General features: G+C 43.8%; 1 protein-coding gene across 1 annotated transcript in view; it reads left to right on the top strand.

The window, feature by feature from the left end:
- LOC135394534 (uncharacterized) overlaps nt 1-19,302 on the top strand; it is a 32,849-nt gene extending 13,547 nt beyond the window's left edge. The window contains exons 5-6 of the mRNA XM_064625315.1: nt 18,031-18,093; nt 19,132-19,302. Coding sequence (XP_064481385.1) covers nt 18,031-18,093; nt 19,132-19,302 — 234 coding nt within the window. The remainder of the gene's footprint in view (nt 1-18,030; nt 18,094-19,131) is intronic.
- Nucleotides 19,303-19,595: the final 293 nt, after the last annotated feature.

Raw genomic sequence — 19,595 nt, 5'->3', positions numbered from 1 at the left:
ATTGTGTCAATGTGCCTTAAACTGCGCCCCTGTCCTGAAAATTGGCTTTCATTATTCTAATTTGCTATGAATTGGTACGAATGCGAAAAATACGGAGCGAAAACTGATGGGTGACGTTAAAAATGCAAGTAGAATGCACATCATGCCGAGGATCCCAAACGATATGAAATCTACAACCTTTCGAGAGACAGACCCTCCTGTCGCAAACCAGAACCAAAGCAGAACCAATACTTGTTCTAGCCCTAGCAAATCTAGAGAGGCACAGTGCAATAGAAATAGCCATCGAGGCACTTCCGAGGAACTTGATAACAAAAATTGTTTTTAAGCAGTTTCTATGTTGTACGCCACTTTACAAATGTGTTCATTATTAAACGTTTCGTGAAATATTTACCTGACTGCACTTTTGTCAGTTTATTGAGATTCTACCAAACTGGTTTTTGCTGCTCCAAACCGGCATTTCCGCTGCTCAGATTTCTGCTCCAAAACTGCAAAGTCCAATCACACTCCTGTATTTGTCCCTACAGTACTAAAAGTTGTTTTTGAGTTGTTGTTCGTTGTTGTGTGTCTGAGGTTTTCATGCGTGGACCTTCACCCGCCATCTTCTCGGTTCTCTGAGAAATATTTCTACTTCTAAACAATCGTGCCCGTAATACGTTTCTAACAAACACTAGAGGGTCGCTCAGAACGCGGAAAGTCATACCAAAATCCGGCTCACACGTGCAGCGGTACAATGAACTACGCAATGGCCAGACGGGGCTGACCGAATCGCAAGTGCATGCTCTCTTAATCAATCATTCACCTACCTTCCCAGCGGGCCAATATAGCATCATCCACACGACAGTGGTATCTTATACATAACTCCTGTTCTGCACTCAACAAAATCCCCTGCATGCTTCTTCCGGCAACACGGGCGTTAAAACTCGACACAGTCTATGAAGCCTATATTGGCCTACACCAGTGGCGCATTATGCTTCTAAACTAATCTTCGTAGGTTTGTGGGATAACGCTTGCACTGCGGTATCCCTACCCTCTTCTCTCCCAGGCTCACGCTACGCTCCTCTCCCTTCCCTTAACAGATTTTAGTAACCTCTCGCTTACACAATTCAAAAATTCAGGAGCGTCACTCGGACGATACATGTCCTTCTGTCGAATAAAATAAAAGGAATAAGGTGCAAAAAGTGCTGCAAAGTTTTACAGGACGGACAGCGAGGAGTCACACAGATACAAGCGCCAAGTTATGTTTTCTGTGTTATTATTTACCGAAGCTAAAACAGGTCCTATTAATTGCTTATAACTCGACGCACCGTAAATTCGAGAGTCCTGCTCGCCTGCGACAAAGGGTGAGCTGCCCATGTTTCTTTCGATTACGAAAAGAAAAAAAAAATACACGAAGCGAGGAATTGATCGAAGTATTAGCTCTGGATCGCTTCAATGTCTGTTTCTTCCACTGCAACATAATCGCGCGTTACTGTCCTTTCCACGAGAAATGCTCCATGTATCACAGACGGTCGTCCTTTTTGGAGGCAGCGAGTTTTACGTTGGAACACCCTTTCTTTAAGAGAAATGTCCATCTTGTCTCAGGATCGGCCGAAAAAAGAAAACAAAACAAATGTGTTAGGGGGTCTGAGCAGGTAAATTTGTTGGTAAAGTATCATTGCTCGCCCCGCTAGCTACATACAGGGACGGGCACAGGACGAATCTGAATTACTCTTCAAGGACAGTCCACGATCGTTATCCCTAGGACGTTCTGGCGATACACCTCAATACATGATGACACTGTGAGGACATCCTGAGGACCATGTGTGTTCTCGAGTATAGCATCAGCTGTAGGAACCGGAAAATGTTGATTTAGGGAATCAGGAATAAACCACAGGATGAAAATGGACCACTTACTTGGTTTCCGGGTGGAAAGTGGACAGCTGCATTATTATGCCACCTTGAAATGATTTGATTCATTGATTCATTCGTTGAATACCTTCATTGATTTATTAGTTGCCTAAGAACAACTACACGAATGACGAAGGAAGGAGATGATCCACCGCAACACGTCTAGGGGGATTGACGGAATACATAGGAAAATGGTTAACCTTAATAATTTAATAGAAGTAGAATGTTTACAAGAGCAGATACAGATACCACATCAACAAATTGCGCATAAATAAAGCAAATTAAGCATTTGACAGTATTATAGCAAAAATGACACCAACAAACGGAGGCGGCTTATTTTTGGGCAAGTGGAAAACAGAGGCCGGTTGAGATTCTACCGTCATTCTGGCGTTTGTAATTACCGAATTTAAATCGGACAGCCCCATTTTGTAATACTTCTATTGAATTCGAGATAGCGCTGTGAGAAGAATCCCATGCGGAGGCAGTATATTCCAACTCAGACCCAAAGAATAGTGACCTGAAAGAGTATGATTGAGGGACCAATTGCACTTTTCACATTGCTCTACTTTGTTGTGCTATGTGTGTTGTGATGTGCAAAAATGTTCCACAAGCCGGGAATAGACATAACGAAAAAGGTCAAACTTCAACAGACGTTTCGTCCCCCATGCAAGAGACATGATCAGTGCGAGCGCACACGAGACAATGACATCTAACCTAGTTTAAGGAGGTCGCTGTACATGTCTGGGAGAGGACCACTGTTGATATTCCACGCAAGTGGGTCACGCCGTAAATGCCATCAGTTTCCGGGGACCCCACCTTTGTTCACGAGCCAAATCTTCCCGTTCTCAAAGTCAAAAATATGGTCCGTTGTCCAACAATGGTCGACTAGTTCTGTCTTCGACCTCGTCGCATTTGTTGCGTTTCTCACATCCCGTGTATGTTCTTTGAACCGGGTATAACATTTACGACCTGTTTTGCCTATGCATGTGGCGTTGCAATCGTGACATTTTATCTCGTACACGGTTCTGCTTTGGGACATGGGTGGGCCGGCTACTTTAGGTTTGGAAATTAAACTACGAAGTTCCATGACAGGTTTGAAAGTCGTCTTGAATGCACACACTGCCCTGGCTGTGATTACTCTTGTCGTGTGATCTCTTCTCTTGCATCCGTCGTCTTGTGTTGGCAATAAATGACTTGGGGTATCCCCGCTTAGTCAACGAGTCGGCAATCGTCCTTTTCTTCGGCTGCGAGTAGTTCAGCAGTCGAGGCGAACTTGTCAGACCTGTGGCTTCTCACGACGATTCGTTTTTGCTCCAACGGATGGTGGGAATCGAAATTCAAGAAATTCCTCTTGTTACAGGGCTTACGGTGAACACTGGTTTGTAGCGTGCCGTCTTCCCATCTGCGAACGCTGCCGTCCAAAAAAGAGAGCGCGCCGTGTTGTTCAACCTCTTGCGTGAATTGTATTGTGGGCTCCACACCATTTAAAATGGAAACGAAGTCGTTCAGGTGGCCTTGATTAAGAACAACGAAAGTGTCATCGACGTAGCGTCTGTAGAACATGGGTACGTGTTGTGTTCTTTGCAGGGCGGTCTCTTCCACGTGTTCCATTACGATGTTTGCCATGGTCAGTGACGCAGGACTACCCAAGGGGCAGCCAGCAATCTGCGGTAAATTTGACCACGCAAAGCAAAATGAGTCTGGTTGAGACAGAAGCGCAGAAGTAACTCCACATCCACAACAGTTAGGGACGTGCGCGGACCTTTGCCTCGACCAAAGTTATAGCCACATCCGTCGGGACGTTGGTAAAGAGAGAGGGAAGTCGAAGGACACCATAATGTCGTTTTCTACCAACGACAGGTCACGGGCCAGTTGCACGAATTCAGTCGAGTTGTGGACCGACAGCTGTGTTTTTCCGGTTACAGGGGCGATGATTTCGACCAGGAATTTAGACAGAGCGTAAGTCGGCGATCCGATGAAGGACACAATTGGACGCAAGGGGCACTCGGGTTTATCAATCTTAGGTAGTCCGTAGATTCGGGGAATGGAAGCATCCGAGGAAAACAGTTGTCGGTATGTGGCGTCGTCCAACCGTCCCTTTTTCTTGAGGTCACGCAGCTGGTCTACCGAAGAATGTTCGGTTCCTGGTGTGGGGTCGTGCTGCAACCTAGCAAAGTGTGCAGGGTCGTCTAGGATGTCTTGCATTTTCTTGTGATAGTCGTCTTTGTTGAGTACAATGAGAGTGCAATGTCAATGTTTGAGAGTGCAATGTCAACCGCGGCCCTCTCCTAAACACGTACAGCGGCCTTTATAAACTGGGTTAGATGCATAGATTGAGAAATTGCCCGTCAAAACGTACTCCTTAGTTAACTCGGAAGTTAATTTACCGTGTGCAAAATGTAACTAAGTTAAAGGTCAGTTAAAGGTTGAAACGGTTGTGATATTCAGAACGAGCACAATCAACTGCCCCCGAAACGCACCTTCGCTTCTCAATTTTGTCTTCCTATTACGAAAATTAACTAATCAAAGAAACCATAACAAGCCATGGGCGCAGCCATTTTTGTGACGTAAATGGGATAAACCTGCTCCATCTACGTAGATAGAGAATCGTGCGTCTGATTGGATGAAAGCTGAGGCTTTCTCTGACTTCCCTGGCGTCTTCTTCCGTTTGCGAGGAAATCAAGTTATGGCCGCCGGCTACGATGAATGTTTCGTCCGAGGTCATCCCGAGAACCATTGAACGATGGAAACAACAACCGCGAACTCACCTCAACATCATTTTCGGCGTGAAATTGTGATTGTGTGCTCGAGAACTTCGCAGTTCAACTGTTCAGCTGCCATTCACGTCAACCCGTTTGTTGCTTTTACTACAAGTGCAGGAATGGGAGCGATTGAGCAACAACGTGATACTTGGTGATCGTTTGAGCATATACCTGCAGAGGACTGGTCTTCAAAGAAAGAAGGCCGTATTTCTGCCGATGCACATCGTGCGATTTCCAGGCTTGTTACACGAGATACATATATTGTGCAGCATCATAGCGCGACTGCAATGAACGACGTAGGAATGTATCGTGACCACTCGAACTGCATTCGTTGAACCATTCGTCGGTCATATGAAAGTGCTCATTAGAGTTGCCCCGCACAAAAAGTGTTGGATGTAGTTTTGTAGTGTGTTGTTTATCTCGTAGAGCGCATCGCGGCATGTAGGTCGAGAGCCCCTTATACGTATTTTTTTGCATGTTTACTTGAGTGTGCGCATTGTTCTATACCACACAGGCCATATTTCATTCATAATAGTTTCGCAAATAAACACGTACGGGTCGATCTCATATTGGTTTTGAGTTAGGCATAGTGTCTTCAGATCAGGGTATGTGTATCCTATTTGCTGGGCCCAACAGATGTTATTAATGGTAGTGCAACATTTCCCACTTCTTGAAACCATGCTAACATTGCCAGAATAGGGAACATTACACTGTGCTGTGTATTCCACACTCATTTGTCTCGCGACGTAAACCCCAATGATTATATTGGGTACTCCACATGTTCAACCAGTCAGCACTTCCCATATCCTATTTTTTTTAAACATGTGCTTAAAATTGCACAACTGCCACTCAAGTAACTTTGCCACCAAGGTATATGTACTTTATCACAAATTTAATAACCTTGGTGGAAATGGTTGATGGTGTCCTCTGCCTTGTACGGTGCACTTCATAGCAAAATACACAATAGTCCAAATGTTTTCCTTGTCCACAAATGCCCTGTCAAAGCTGAAAGACTCTTATCAAAATGGGGAAGCGCGCTTGCTTGTCCAGAGAAACAAATATGAAACTGCAGTGCTCAACGTAAATAACTGCATGCTCAGCAAGTAAGGCTGGTGATGCCGAAGACCTAATATTTCTATAGGTTAAAAAGAACAAAGGAGAAAAGACCACTGGAGCGTATTAATGTTGTTTCAAAAGTATAACACCACAAAATTTGTGTGAGTCAGTTGGTGTATTTAGTTATGTTGGTCACCTCCTGCACCCATTTTTAATAAGATTCAAATGCGTTGCTACCAACCAGGACCTAAGCCTGACCTATGATCTAATAATAATAATAGTATCTATCTATGACCTATATGGACCTTCACCACTAGTTTGGTCTAGGTTTCACACGTGGCTTCTAGTAAAATTCGAAGCTGCTTTGTAGAGCTGACAGGAGACTTGCAGAGTAGAGAATTTTTTTATTTATATTTTCCAAAGAACATGTAAAAAACAATGTGCTGTACCAACTGTATTCAAAGAAATACACCCAGGCAGCACAGCGCGACGACCCAACGTCGGTGCGCCGGCGGCGACCGACCCGATAGGGTCGCCTCCCGACCATGGTCCGGCATACGGTTTGCAACACGGGGATGTTAATGGTCCGTTATCGGCAGCCTGTATCGTACCCCAACAATTCCCCGAATTGCAGCCAATGCACACTTACGGGTACCTCCTACCCCCCAAACAAGAGTTAATTTGCGCGATTTTTAAAAACAAAATCAATATGTCATTGTAGACAACTCTTTATTGCATCATAGTCACAAGATACATGGGTTCTTTAATGCATCACTTCACCAGCAATGAAAAAAGAAAAGTGTTACATTGAAAGTATATAACCACCAGTCCCGCATATGTACTATTTACTTCACTTCAAAATATTCACTTAACACAGGTTATATGGAACAGAGATAGAAGTTGGAACTCGTTGCCAGTTAAGTTAGACTGTTGAAAGATGGAAGTCACTGAAAAGGTTAGCCAGAACATAATTGTAGCCGGTTCCACGTTAGTTCAGACAGGGAGGTCCCATGGACCTCCTGAATTTTTATGATTTTTTATATATATATTTAGACGCTCATCGCAGATGATGATCAACATTGGCAAATTAATCATTCGAATACTTTCCCTGCAAAAAATCGAGAAATCCAGCCCTGAATTCGACTGTTGGAATTTTGCCGTCTTTGCACGTTTATACATACTGAGTTATAAAAGATATCGTAGTGCAATTTTTTTGTTCTTTAGTATACCTACCTGCCAGCACTCCGAGCGCAAATTTAGTCGCACAGGTGCAACACTGTATCGTATAAAAAGTGGCGAACATGGTATGTCGCGCAGTTTGTTCAAACTTCGACGCTTCTTGCGCTGGCTGTATAGATATTTCGGACACGTTCGTACGCAGTGGGGCCGCATTTTAACGCGCTAATCAGCAGTATACGCCTTTGGAGAAGAAGTTGTTGCGTTAGATGAAAGGCCTAACGTCGGGCATATCCTGGCAAAATATATACGAAATCAGGTGGGACCTTTTGAGAAATACACGCGTTTCATGTTTATTATATATTATTAAAATTCATGTTTATTTGGAATTATGCCTAAACATTTGCCTATTTCAGCACATGCCGCTAGGAAGTATATGCAGGATAGATATATCAGATGAAAGAGCATTAAAAGCCGAGTGAGCTGACCAAGTATTGCGATCAGGGACATCTATAGCCAGAGATACCAGGCGTCGAAATTAGGACAGAAGTGCGCGAGAGGGCATGATGTCCATTTTTTTATAGCACACAGCGTTGTACCTGCGCGCTAAAATTTGCTCTCTGACAGCTAGCCTGTAGGCATATAAAGCAGCATAAAAATTTCACAACAATATCTCTTAACAGTCGGGAGGTATACGCGTGCAAACACGACAAAACTGAAACATCCGAATTCAGGGCCGGATTTTCTCGATTTTTTTTGCACGAAAGCTATTCGGCAAAAAATGTTGATCATAATATACGTTGAGCTTATAAATATAAAAAAAATACTGAAGACCCAGGAGGCCGATGGGACCTCCCTGCCTGAACTGACGTGAAACCGGCCCGTAACTAAATTTAAAAACGCAGTTACACGTATAAAACGTAATGAAAATGGACGTGAAGTTCCTAAGCTACTTTAGAAATGTAACAGGTTACCTTCAAGTTATTTTCTACTCAAAATATATACTTTTCAGCTCTAGACCTCTCTATATATTAATTCATACCTTGCTGTCACAATGGGCGATTCAAGACGTTTCAAAATAGTCTTGATATACAAAAATGATATAATATATAGACAGTGACAATATAGCGACAATCGCCTGTGGCGATGAAACTCCCCACTCTCCAGGTCAAAAATAGAGTTGTTGTTTGACAAAAGAAGCCTACATTTATATGCTTCTTTAGGGAGGGATTGATGATTTTGATCTCGTAATAAGGCACATGAGAAAGCACAAAGCAAGTTTATGCTCTACGAGTTGTCCCCTACATACATATCGTAGAACCGTGCCAAGTTTTAATCCTGCTACTCAGTGCTCTCTATCATTATCAATACACTGCTTATCGTTAAGATGCGCGATACCTGAGCTTCCTAATGCTCGGCTAAAACATAATTTGTAACATTCACCGTGTAACAACGGGAGTTAGTGGCGCCGTGCACGTGCCATCTCAAGGTATGGGGGGAGGACTCAGTCTGCAATGTTTGTAGACCAGAATCGAACTAAAGGAACTTTGAACTTTCTTCAAGTTATTTTGACGAACTTAACCCCCCCACCCCCGAAACAAAAGAAAAAGAGAAAGGAACGAGCTCCTCAAGAAGTTACTGGAGCTCAAAGCAAAGAGCTGTGCAAAAGTTACTGAAAATAGCTAAGCCCAGTAGCCTAGTTACAGTATCGAGTTGCTGGTAACGAGTTACGCCCAACAACATGGAACACGTGAACAACTTGAGAATCCGTACTACATGTTTCATGATCGTTCTAGACCTTCTCTAAGAAAATAGTAGAAAATATTTGCGCACCTTTGCTAATACGAGAGCAACATGCACACAATTTGGGAACCACAATCTAAGAAAAAAGGTGTGAGAAGGTAGTAACTCCCTTAGTTACCTCCTAAGCCAACATAGCGTCTGATAAGGGGTGTAAAAAGGTGGTAAAGATATTATCATCTATCAAATTACAACAAAAAGTTGTACGCCCCCCTCGCTCACCGAATCAGAAGCGGTAACCCTATTATCGTGGCAGAGAGTGAGGTAGCAGGCAACTTTGCACCTTTTAGACACAACATATGCGACAACTATTACCTCCTAAAAGGTCTAATTGCTCCACCCTTTTTTCTGAGAGTGCAGTATGGCACATGTAGTGTGACTCGTACCCTTGTCTTTAGGAGAAATATTAATGTATCAAGAAGATGCCTTTTCTTATGGCTTTCTTGCTACGAAGGCCTCTTATTATGGATACTTGAAGTCCTTTTAAAAGAAAAACGACACAGCATACCAGATTGTATTCCTTTCAAGCAAGCATCACAGCGCGATAGGTTCATAGTGTTGTAACCGAAGTGCGGGGTGGATTCTGAAAGTGGAAGATAGCTTGAGGTCAGGGTTACACTGAGAAAAGTACACCACCACCACAAGATGCACACGTTATTGTATACAGACCAAATAGCTAAACTTACAGTTTTCAGCATGACATGACAAGATCCGCTAGAAAAATCGACCATCATCACTGGCTCTGGGGCAGAAATCTGGTCGTGGGCACTTCGGTGATACATTCATCAAGGCATTGATTTCTTAAGCACGCTCTGGTTGTGGTCCAGCATGACATTCTGAATGAAAGATCAGGATAGCTTTCATTCACTCAGTTTCAAACAAATTGACATATCATGCGTCGATCACATTACGCAAACGGATTAAGGCGGAATAATTTATTCACTTCGGAGGTTCCTTTTTTTCTTTTCTTTTTATTTAGAATGACTACAAAAACGAACCTTGAGCTGAAGTCATACAGCATTCAGTTTTGTACGCACGCAGGAGATGGAAAGCACAGCTGCAGCACGCAGTCGTACTGAGAAATGGTTATATTTCGTTTGATGTCAAATACACAATTAATACGATTCCACACTTTACTGAACCATATTTTCACGAAAACGGAGTCCATTATCCTAAAAGCAACGCATAAACCACAAGGATCACTGAAACCGAAACTATGCGATGCTGCGCTGCTAAGTTTCGAGTGAAAGCCTGCTAGAACGGTGTCACTCATGTTGAAAAGCATGTATGAGTAAACGTTTATCAATGCGAGGAATACTACAAAAAGAAATAGCACTTACCACTCGATGAATCGCTTAAAAATGTTGGAATTGCTCGAAAGTTTCGGGAGCACGGCCGGATACATTCGTTTCTCGCAGCGAGAGCGACGGGGACTCCGGCAGTGCAAACACGGCTGGATGATCGAGGAACATCATTGGCCAGATTCGAAACTGTCGGTTACGTGATTGCATCACTCGGCGCCTGACAGTCTGGGAAGAGAAATCCGTTGCTGCACCCCGGTCATGTGACTGATTATCGTGAAGTGATCAGATCAGCATCGGGGAGCGATCCTATATTTGGTCACATGACCAAGGTCAGTCCAGACCGGGAAATGATCAGAGCAGCATCGGGGAGCGATCCTATATTATTGTTTACGTGACCAAAAGGAGACTAGAGCGGGGAATGATCAGGGCACCGTCGGGGGACTACCTTATCTTCTCTTATGTTCTACCTCCTCAGTTCCCACACCGCTGGGAACCAGTCGGGCACTATCGCCCGTTCAGAAGCCGAAGCCCCGATTGCGTTCCCATTCTTTTCCCGAGGGTTTGTGCTGCCTGGGCAAATATACTTTGTTTAGCTATGTGCATATTAGCAGATTACAGGTGACCGGTGACACACAATGGGCGTCAAGGGTGAGAACACAAGAATACTACCACTGCAGGCACTGTCCTGAAATTCTAAGTCACCATTTGTCAGAAAGCAATGACCACGCACAGCCTAAGGATCATATTGAGCTCCTTGCATTATTCTTTTATTGACAACATGTTGGCTGCCATCCAGTCCATGAAAGTGACCCTTATCGTTGAAAGAACAGTTCAACAGCAAGCGAGCTGGCGAGACCTGAAGAGGAGATACAAGAAGGCACATAAACACACTATGATGAGACATTGTGTATGGTCCCTTCCTATCCCTCGTACTCAGGGTTTTTCGCTATGGACCTTCATGATGTTTCCTTCCGGAAACTTTACATATTTTTTTGTACAATTGTGAAGGTACAAATCACACAGTACTTTTCTTGAAACAAGAATCCATAGAAGGTACACAGTCATCTTCAGCATTGCACACACTATGGTACATGTTAATCACTTTGGAATGTCACAGACATGTCCATGGAGGCCGGCACATGATTAGTGGTGTTGAGCAGACAACGATTTGTCATATTTTAGGCACAAAAAGCAGTTTTGGCACCTGCATGTTGAGACAGATGTATCTCAACTTTCTTTGCCATGACACAAATATATGAAGCAACAAACGTACCCTCTACTTTATTATGGTTATTAGTCAACACTGCCAAGAATGTGGGAACACAGTCTTGTACACACCTACACTCTTCAAAATGACCTTCACACACGACACACTGTAGGTCAACGAGACTCCACAATGATGTCCTCTCCCTCCCCATTGGCTGAAAACATTTTTCTTTTACTTCGCATAAGGGGAAGTTAGTACAAGAAATGCACACGTTCCTTTTTTTGAGCAAATCAGTATTCAGAGCGTTACCATACTGTGGTGGGCCTGCAGTGCATTACGTGGTACAGCACATACTGCAAAAAATTCATGTCCCCCATTCTAATGACAGTCTTCTCCAGTTTTTCAAACTGCCATTTCCCATAGTGCTTTATGGTATGACACAGCATTTCTAAATCTTTACTGTAGTTTACCGATTGTAGCAGAAAAAAATACCACTGTTTCCGATCACAGGACGCAAGCCATAAGTGCTATAGGGCAACAGTACATGCTGCTGTCTAGCAGTTGCTCGTGTTTGGACATGGTATGGTGCATGCAGGGTAAATTCCATGGTTAAAATATCCAAACGTGAACAACTGTTAGATTACATGATGTAGAATGCTCTATAGTACAGTAAAACCTCCAAAGTCGGACACCTCCCCATGATTTCATTGCATGGGCAGGCTCCCATTGAAACTACATGGGGACGAAATTCTCTATGTCGGACACCTCCCTATCTTGGAAGTGGGTAGGGTTTTCCCTGCAAAGTCGGACAAAACCCTGACCAACTTACCTCAATATCGGCCCATCTTTGCACCAAAAAGACCCAAAATGAGCCAGTGGTCTTGACTTTTGCCCCCTTTTTCCCCTATACTGGTCTCAGCATTTTGTTGCTGTAGTTTTTAGAGTCCAAAAACAAGTGCTGTCAGTCTACATTGTAATTCTTTATGTGAGCACTTGTCTTCAGTTTGTCTAGAGCCTTTGAACGAGCACTGCACCAAAGCTATGAGAAGTGGCTGACGCTTCAGAGACAAGTCCTTGCTGCTCGAAAAGCTCAAGAGGTAATGCCATTGAGTATAATCTGAACGGAATTGAATATACTAAAATCAGTAATAATTATCAGTGAAGAGTGGGTAGAGGTACCACTACCAGGCACCACCACCAGGTACCACTAAGGACCTTAAATTGAAGAAGGGGGACATTTCTCACAGCTGTGATCTCTTCCATTTTTTGTTGCCGTCATATTCTGTAACTCGGACACTTCTATAAGTAGGAGACGCTTCGGCTGCACCGCGGGTGTCCAACATCGGAAGGTTTCACTGTATTTATGTTCCGTGTCATGTGACCACAAACAATATATGCTTTTGCTCATGCTGCACAGCAAGGCAAATTGAGCTGCATGTGAGGATAATAACATGAAACCCGAGGCGCGGAGGAAAAGGCATGACTTTACGGTCTCTGTGTCAGTTGTTTCATGTTGTAATTGCGTACCAGCTGGCCTGTACCTGAGAATAGGTTTGATGCATTGTACACGCACCATAGACATGCAGTATGTGGTGTGTTGTGATAGTAATGCCACTGCCAATTGAAGAATAATGCTCCAGGTGGATTGTTTCGGTAAATCTTGAACTATGCATACCAAGGGGTAGGGCATCTGCGTGACAGGTTTACCTGGAAGTAAGAATGTAAACGTTAGGTGAAGTCATTGAATAATTAACATTATCAATATACTGCTGCAGATGAAACAAACAATAGCACAGAAGATGCTCAGATATGTTCTGCAGGAATGTCTCTGTACTCACAATATTAGTACAGCAGCTACAGAAAGGCATAAAACAAGTTTTTGTATACATGATACCACTTGAATGCAACAAAAGCTTCTGCTGCACTGCCAGAACACCACGGCGGACAGATTTACCTTACTTCACGTGAGAAAAAGTATGTACTATTGCACACATGATGCTGTTTGAATGTCTCGAAAAACATAATTTATGACCGAAAGACATCAACTGGAAGATTTCGATTTACCTTAGTCAAAACTGAGAAAAAGTATGTGCTGTTGCACACATGAAACTGCTTGAACTGCCCTTGAGCGCTCTGGAAGAACACCTTATTTTTGACCAAAATACAAGAGCTGAGCCAACATTGAATTTATACCTTAGTCAAAATACACAAGATGTGCTGCCGTGCATATGATACGATGATACTGCTTAAATGTACCTGAAAGCGCTGGCACCTCAGGCATGGTTGCTCTAAGCTAGCGAGCAACAGGAAGGTATACGAACACAAGAAGTCGAGCACAAGTGACGGAATGCACTTGATTAATCAGAAAATGAAATGTCTCAGTACCAGGTGTCACTTTTCCGTCAACAAAAACAGATGAACTTTGAAGGGGCGTCTGGTTGGCACTGGTGACAGCCTTCAGCTTGAAACCCAGACGGCGATAGTTGAGACGTGGAGTGCAAGCTTTTCGGTGGTGCCGGGATGCCTGCGAAATCATTTAACAAATAAAGCAATTCCAAATCTGTACTGAGAATACACCCGCTGGGGCGTAATCTCCAAAGGATGAAGCAGTAACTGACAGATAGCGTATTTTTCTCTTCTACGTGATGCAATTTGCACCGCATGACTGACTTAACTTTTATCTGCTGCCTAGTCCTGCCCCTGCAATCTCCTGCTGCAGATAAGGTTGGCACAGCATCCCGGACGAGACATCTTCGGCTTCTTGTGAAACAAGTTGCGTATTGCTTCCGTAACATTCGTATGAGCCAGATGAACAGATCATATCGCTGCTTTCGAATGTGGCACCCAGTCGGAATTGTAACCGATTGTTGCAGTCAATAGGTTTCTCTTTCGCCTTTCGGATGGAACTGCATCCTGAAGTGTTCTTGCAGACGGGAGCAAAACGCTCACGCATTCTCGGCACGCAGCACAGAACGCGAATCACACCAGGAAGTCTGTACTGGCCTAGCAAATGCTTTGCAGTCGAAGGAAGCAAAACTAACGTTCCTCGTGGGTCCAGAAATATACTGGCTCCCTAATAGCGAACTGTTTATCACTTCCCCAATGTGAATCTGCGCAGCAGACGGCTCGGGAGAAGAAACTGGCCGGCTTGGCGGAAGAAACCAAGCCAAAAGTCATGCCAAGCCGGAGCGCGGGCAGACCACGAATGTGTCGTCGACACAGGGTTTGCGGGCCACAAGACGGGATGTCAGTGAAACTAAAAATTCACTTTTTAGGAAAACCGCGAGGAGTTTGGGATAACTATTTTGCATACATAATCAGTGTTCCCTTATGAACACATCGTGTGAGTACCATTCCATTCTGTAACACTCGAAAATCGGCGTAGCTGAGCTTTAATAACGAAGTTCTCCAGCCTGAAATGTAACTCGCAGTTACTGCGTTACTTAAAAAAAGAATGAGTTACTTCCAAGTTACTTCGGACACAAAATAGCATTACGCAGGTGCAGCGCGCGTGAGCAGTAGAGTTAGACCTTGAGTTGCCTGCGAGGAGTGCAACACGCTTAGATCGTTTTCGTTTATGTCCAACAATAGACCTCTCTCTGTTTGTAAACAAATGACGTCATAGTGTTCGACAGCGCCAAAATTTGGTAGAATTGAACTAGGCTCGAAGCTAGACGTGAACAAGGTCGCGCCCAAGAGCCACGGTCTTGAGGGAATTACGATATGGTCCCTTAAAGGGACGCGACCCTCGGTCCTACTTTTTCTTTCAGTGGGAGGCAGCGAACAAGTGCCCGTTCGTGGAACCCAGCCGTCTCCTTCCGATTTGTTTCGGTTTCAGGCTGTATGTCATGATGACGTTCCTCTGGTAGAGGTCTATTCGAACGCTTTGCGTCTTACTCCCTGAGGGCGCACAATGGTTGATTCATTTCAATGGCAGCGGTTCTTACTTCCTGAATAAAATACTGAATTGATTGAATATCACGTTTTATGGCAAAAAATGTCATAAGGAAAAAACGAAAAAAAAGCGAATTAAAAGTAACTTGGAACTTAGCTCGAGCTACTTTGGAAAGCTACCTCAAAAAGAAACGAGTTCCTCTGAAAGTTACCACGCCGCAAAAGTACTGTGTTCAGTTACTGTTACTTGTGACGAGTTACTTGTAGCTATGTGCCTGAAAACGACCGTGTTTACAAAGAGGACAAAGGAGAGAAAGCAAGAAATTATGTGGACGTGAGTGAAAATCGAGTTAAAAGTAACTTGGAACTAACTTAAGTTACTTTGGCAAAGTTAACTAAAAAAGGAACGAGTTCCTCTGAAAGATACCACGGCGCAAAAGTACCGAGTTAAGTTACAAGTTACCAAAAAAAGGAACGAGTTACCTCGAACTCTGGTTAGACGTCATTCTCACGTGTGTGCTCGCACTGATGTCTCCGGCATGGGGGACGAAACGTCTGTTGAAGTAAATTGTTCTTTTGTTACGTGAAGCGGTGTATCTGTACCTTTTTCTTGATCATGATGCGTGCTACTTACGGTACACATGGTCCGTCTAAAATTACAGGACGGTTTTACAGTTACGTAACGCAAAGTTCGGCGGTAACCGCTGTGTCGGACTGTGGATGTTACACTTTTACTGCTGATATATGCACAACTACTTTAGAATGCGAAGTGCTGGCCTGTCATCTGTGAAGTAAGTAAGGATATGTACAACTGGGATTACCGGGAGAAAAGTATTACCAAAATCGTGGCACTAGCGGGGCAGGAAACGCTGTAAAATCGAGACGGTTTCCGGGATAGTGTACACATTTCAAAACCGCTTTCATTACGTGTAGACATGTCTATGTTGATTTGAATAACGAGTTTTGTGGTACAACCACATCGGCTTCCTGACACGTTCCCGTTAACAGCTACCACTATAAAACCATGAAGGATATTGCCAACAACAAGCCTATGATCATTTTTAGTTAGTTCCTCTGTAACAAAGCATTCACTGTGTGAAATATGAAGGTGAAAATGGTTCACATAGCAAAAATATTCTACATCAACCACGGACGAACGATAGCTGCTACGCCCCCCTGCGAGGCGAACTGGCCGTGACATCATGCATACCGCATGTTGCTGATTGGCGGACAAGCTTTTGCGAGCAAACTGCAACGAGCAAATTTGCAAGCAAGCTTGCATATTTCGCCATGACATATGTTTTATTTGATTATATCTAACCGTTGAGACATAATCCTACAGAAATGTGATATAGCCGTTGACTGTCAGCATGGTTACAAGAGCAGGTTTTCCTCCCTGAACTTCTGTATAAGAAAATGTCTCTGTCGGTGACCTTTTATGAGCTGCTACATGCCGAACGATTCCTAGACGTTGTGTGTGTCGCATAATATATTGTTTGATCATTGCATAATTTGCCTTTCGCCATATTTCAATTCAGTTCGGCAACAGATATTACAACGTCGTTGTTGTCGAAACCGAAACTATGTACCCGCGAGGCCCCGCGGGGTGTGTTCTCCGTCGTTCATAGTTGGCTGATGGGATTGGATGGCGATGACGTCAGCACGCTATTTTTTGCCTAGTACCTGCGCCTCCGTTGTACTTAATAAGGCAACAGTCAGGGCCGGGTAAAAGTCGACGTGTGCACGATAGTTACGGATCACGGTTTCCTGCAGAGTACTCGGATTTCGCGAAAATCATTTTATGGTCCCTTTAATGCCAAACTCGCAGCGCTTTATTCTCTCTAGTATGGTCCTACATTTAACTCATATCTGCAAATCATTACACGCAATTTCAAGGTGTCCCCGCATTTTGTGTGAAGTTGAACGATTGCCATCGCGTTAGACCTGGCTGCCCTGCATTTTCCATGTTACAGAAAGTAGATGGGGTATACATCAGTACACCTGCAAAGGTCAGGTCAACTAGTGAGAACAATTCAAAAACAACAATGAACCTTCCAAAACTTATTAAATGCTTTCTCGTCGTCAGCACGCGAAAATTTGCAATACAGCTTCCTTGCTTCTTGAAGCTTCCTTGAAGCTTCCTTGCTGTTTTTCAATTGTGTGCTTTACAGAAGGTTGCTGAGAGAGAGCCCGCAGCCACCCATGTTTGCAGCGGAAAATTCTTTCTTCGCTAGAAACGTTGCGAGATCTCTACTCACAAACGGAAAACAGAGCCATTACGGTATATGTCCATGTCCGGTACCGCCATGTACAGCTTGTCACAAAAGTTGGCATGCATGGCACTGGCGCATGTCTTCATCGCAGAGGTCGTCTGCATTATACCAGAAGAGGTCGAATATTAAACGGGTGACATGTGGACCGGTGAACAGGGGATAGTATAAAGAAGTTGGGGGCAGGGGAGTTAGTATGCGCCCTGGGCCGACTTCAGGGGGAACTGGGTCAACATTCGTCGGGAATGTTTAAGGAAAACCCCGGGAAAACCTCAGTAAGAACAGTCGGCGGTAGGATTCGAACCCAATAGCTCTGAGTCAAAAACGGGTGACTGACTATTCTATTCATGTATCAGTATGTATGTCCGCCATTGTTTCCTGTTTGGATGTCACTGATATGTAGACATGCGGCGCGGTGCTGTTCCGTGCACTCTTTTTCCCAAGCTGTACAACACTGCTTAAACCCCACCCAATGCGTTGGAACTCTCCATTAGCCGCACTATACGATGTTCGAACTTATTCGGGACGAACGTAATTCTTTTCTGCAGTTTTTACCGCTATGTAATGTACGAATCGCAAGTTCGACGTGTATGACAAACTTCGACGGGTATGGCAAAAACACTTCATAATATACCAATTAACGGACACTGTCTATCTCTCTTCTTACGTTCCAGATCAATGCAGCCTTTGCAGAAAATAACATCAAGCTGAAGATGAAAGTTTACGACACCTATGTGGTACGATTTATACTCCACTTGCCGACATGCATTAGCATCAGTGGCCCTATTCATACAGACGGCACATACTGAGCCAAGGTGCTGGCATGAAACCAGGTTGAGGGCAAGGCAATTTCATAGCAGCAACAAATTATTGGAATATGTTTGCAAGGGACGTTGATATCGCGGTGTTCCCTGTTTCGAATTCAGCACATCATTAATTGGCAAAAATAAGGCCAGAACTTTAAAACGCTACTTTCGTTTCCGACCAATCCTTCGCTCCGACAGAGAACCTTCCACCCAGTTTCAGACAATCCTTACGTTCGCAGACACTAAAGGGCCGCATTTACAAATGTTGCTGATGGGCTACATTCGTTGCATTCGTACATTCTCGCCTTCCGTCGACACGCTATCGGTTTTCTTGTTGTACAGCAGGGTCTTGTAGGTCATTATTGGCTTAAGCAGGACCACTGCCTTATCTGTTATGGTGTATTAGTGTTCATGATGCTACATTTGACAGCATACACCGAGTGGATATAGTATGGGTATCCTTACAACGTCAATGTTAACATGTGTCAAAGTCATCAAAAGTTAAACCACAATCGGCAATTCTATCTTTCTCAGTTCAATAAGCGCCCATGGCGTAACGCGTGCTTCATTCAGCACTGAGATTTCTTGCAATCGTCCATTCTCAAACCCATGTAGTGTAGATTTTTAGGTTCAAAATATAGGACGATGGCTTGTCCTTAGGACGCGGTTAGTAAAGTTATGTTCTGTACTCTCGCAATCAGACGCACTGCTGGAAGCAGTTCAGAAAAACAGAGCAGATTTCAATACTATAGCTAGGTAAAGAAGACTACCTTCTCCGAGGGTAGCCTTGTGGGTTCCTAAGGAAAGGAACCAAAGCAGTGGAAGGACAATCGCATTCAAAAATTTGAGCCTAAACCACGCAGCGACCACACAGGTGGTAGTGATGATGATAAATACTATCATAGAAAACCTCGGAATTTCATGACATAGGGACACATAAATGACTTTGTTAACCCTCTGTATTTCCAGATGAATGAAGAACAGGAGAAAAGGACCTCGTGGAAATTCCTGGTAGACAGGTTCAGTCAATTGACTCACATAAAAGCGTTGAGGCGCTTAATAGCTCAATTGTTGAATACCCTGGGACCAACGAGTCCGACATCGTCTTCGTATTCACGGAGGTGGGTGTCGATGGAATAGCACACGACGCAAGATGTCTCTCCTAGACCGCAGACCCCTTACAAGAAAATTCATTGCACGTCGTTTCACGACGAATGCAAGAGAATGTGTTTTTAGCATAAACAGTTGCCCATTGCCAACGTGTCTAATTCCTTGGTTTTCACCAAAGCCATCGTTCTGTTTTATATTCCGCTGGTGTGCTGCTATCGTTCCGATCGTCAGTGCGAAAGTGGTCATTAAAATGACTCCATCGAAACTCCATGGTGACTCCATCTTGTCGTTTTCAGAAAGGTCCTCATCAATGAAAGTTCTCA

Source organism: Ornithodoros turicata, chromosome 1, assembly GCF_037126465.1.
Source record: "Ornithodoros turicata isolate Travis chromosome 1, ASM3712646v1, whole genome shotgun sequence".
Lineage (NCBI taxonomy): Eukaryota > Metazoa > Arthropoda > Arachnida > Ixodida > Argasidae > Ornithodoros > Ornithodoros turicata.
The sequence above is the reverse complement of the archived record's forward strand: the minus strand, read 5'-3'. Positions and strand labels throughout refer to the sequence as shown.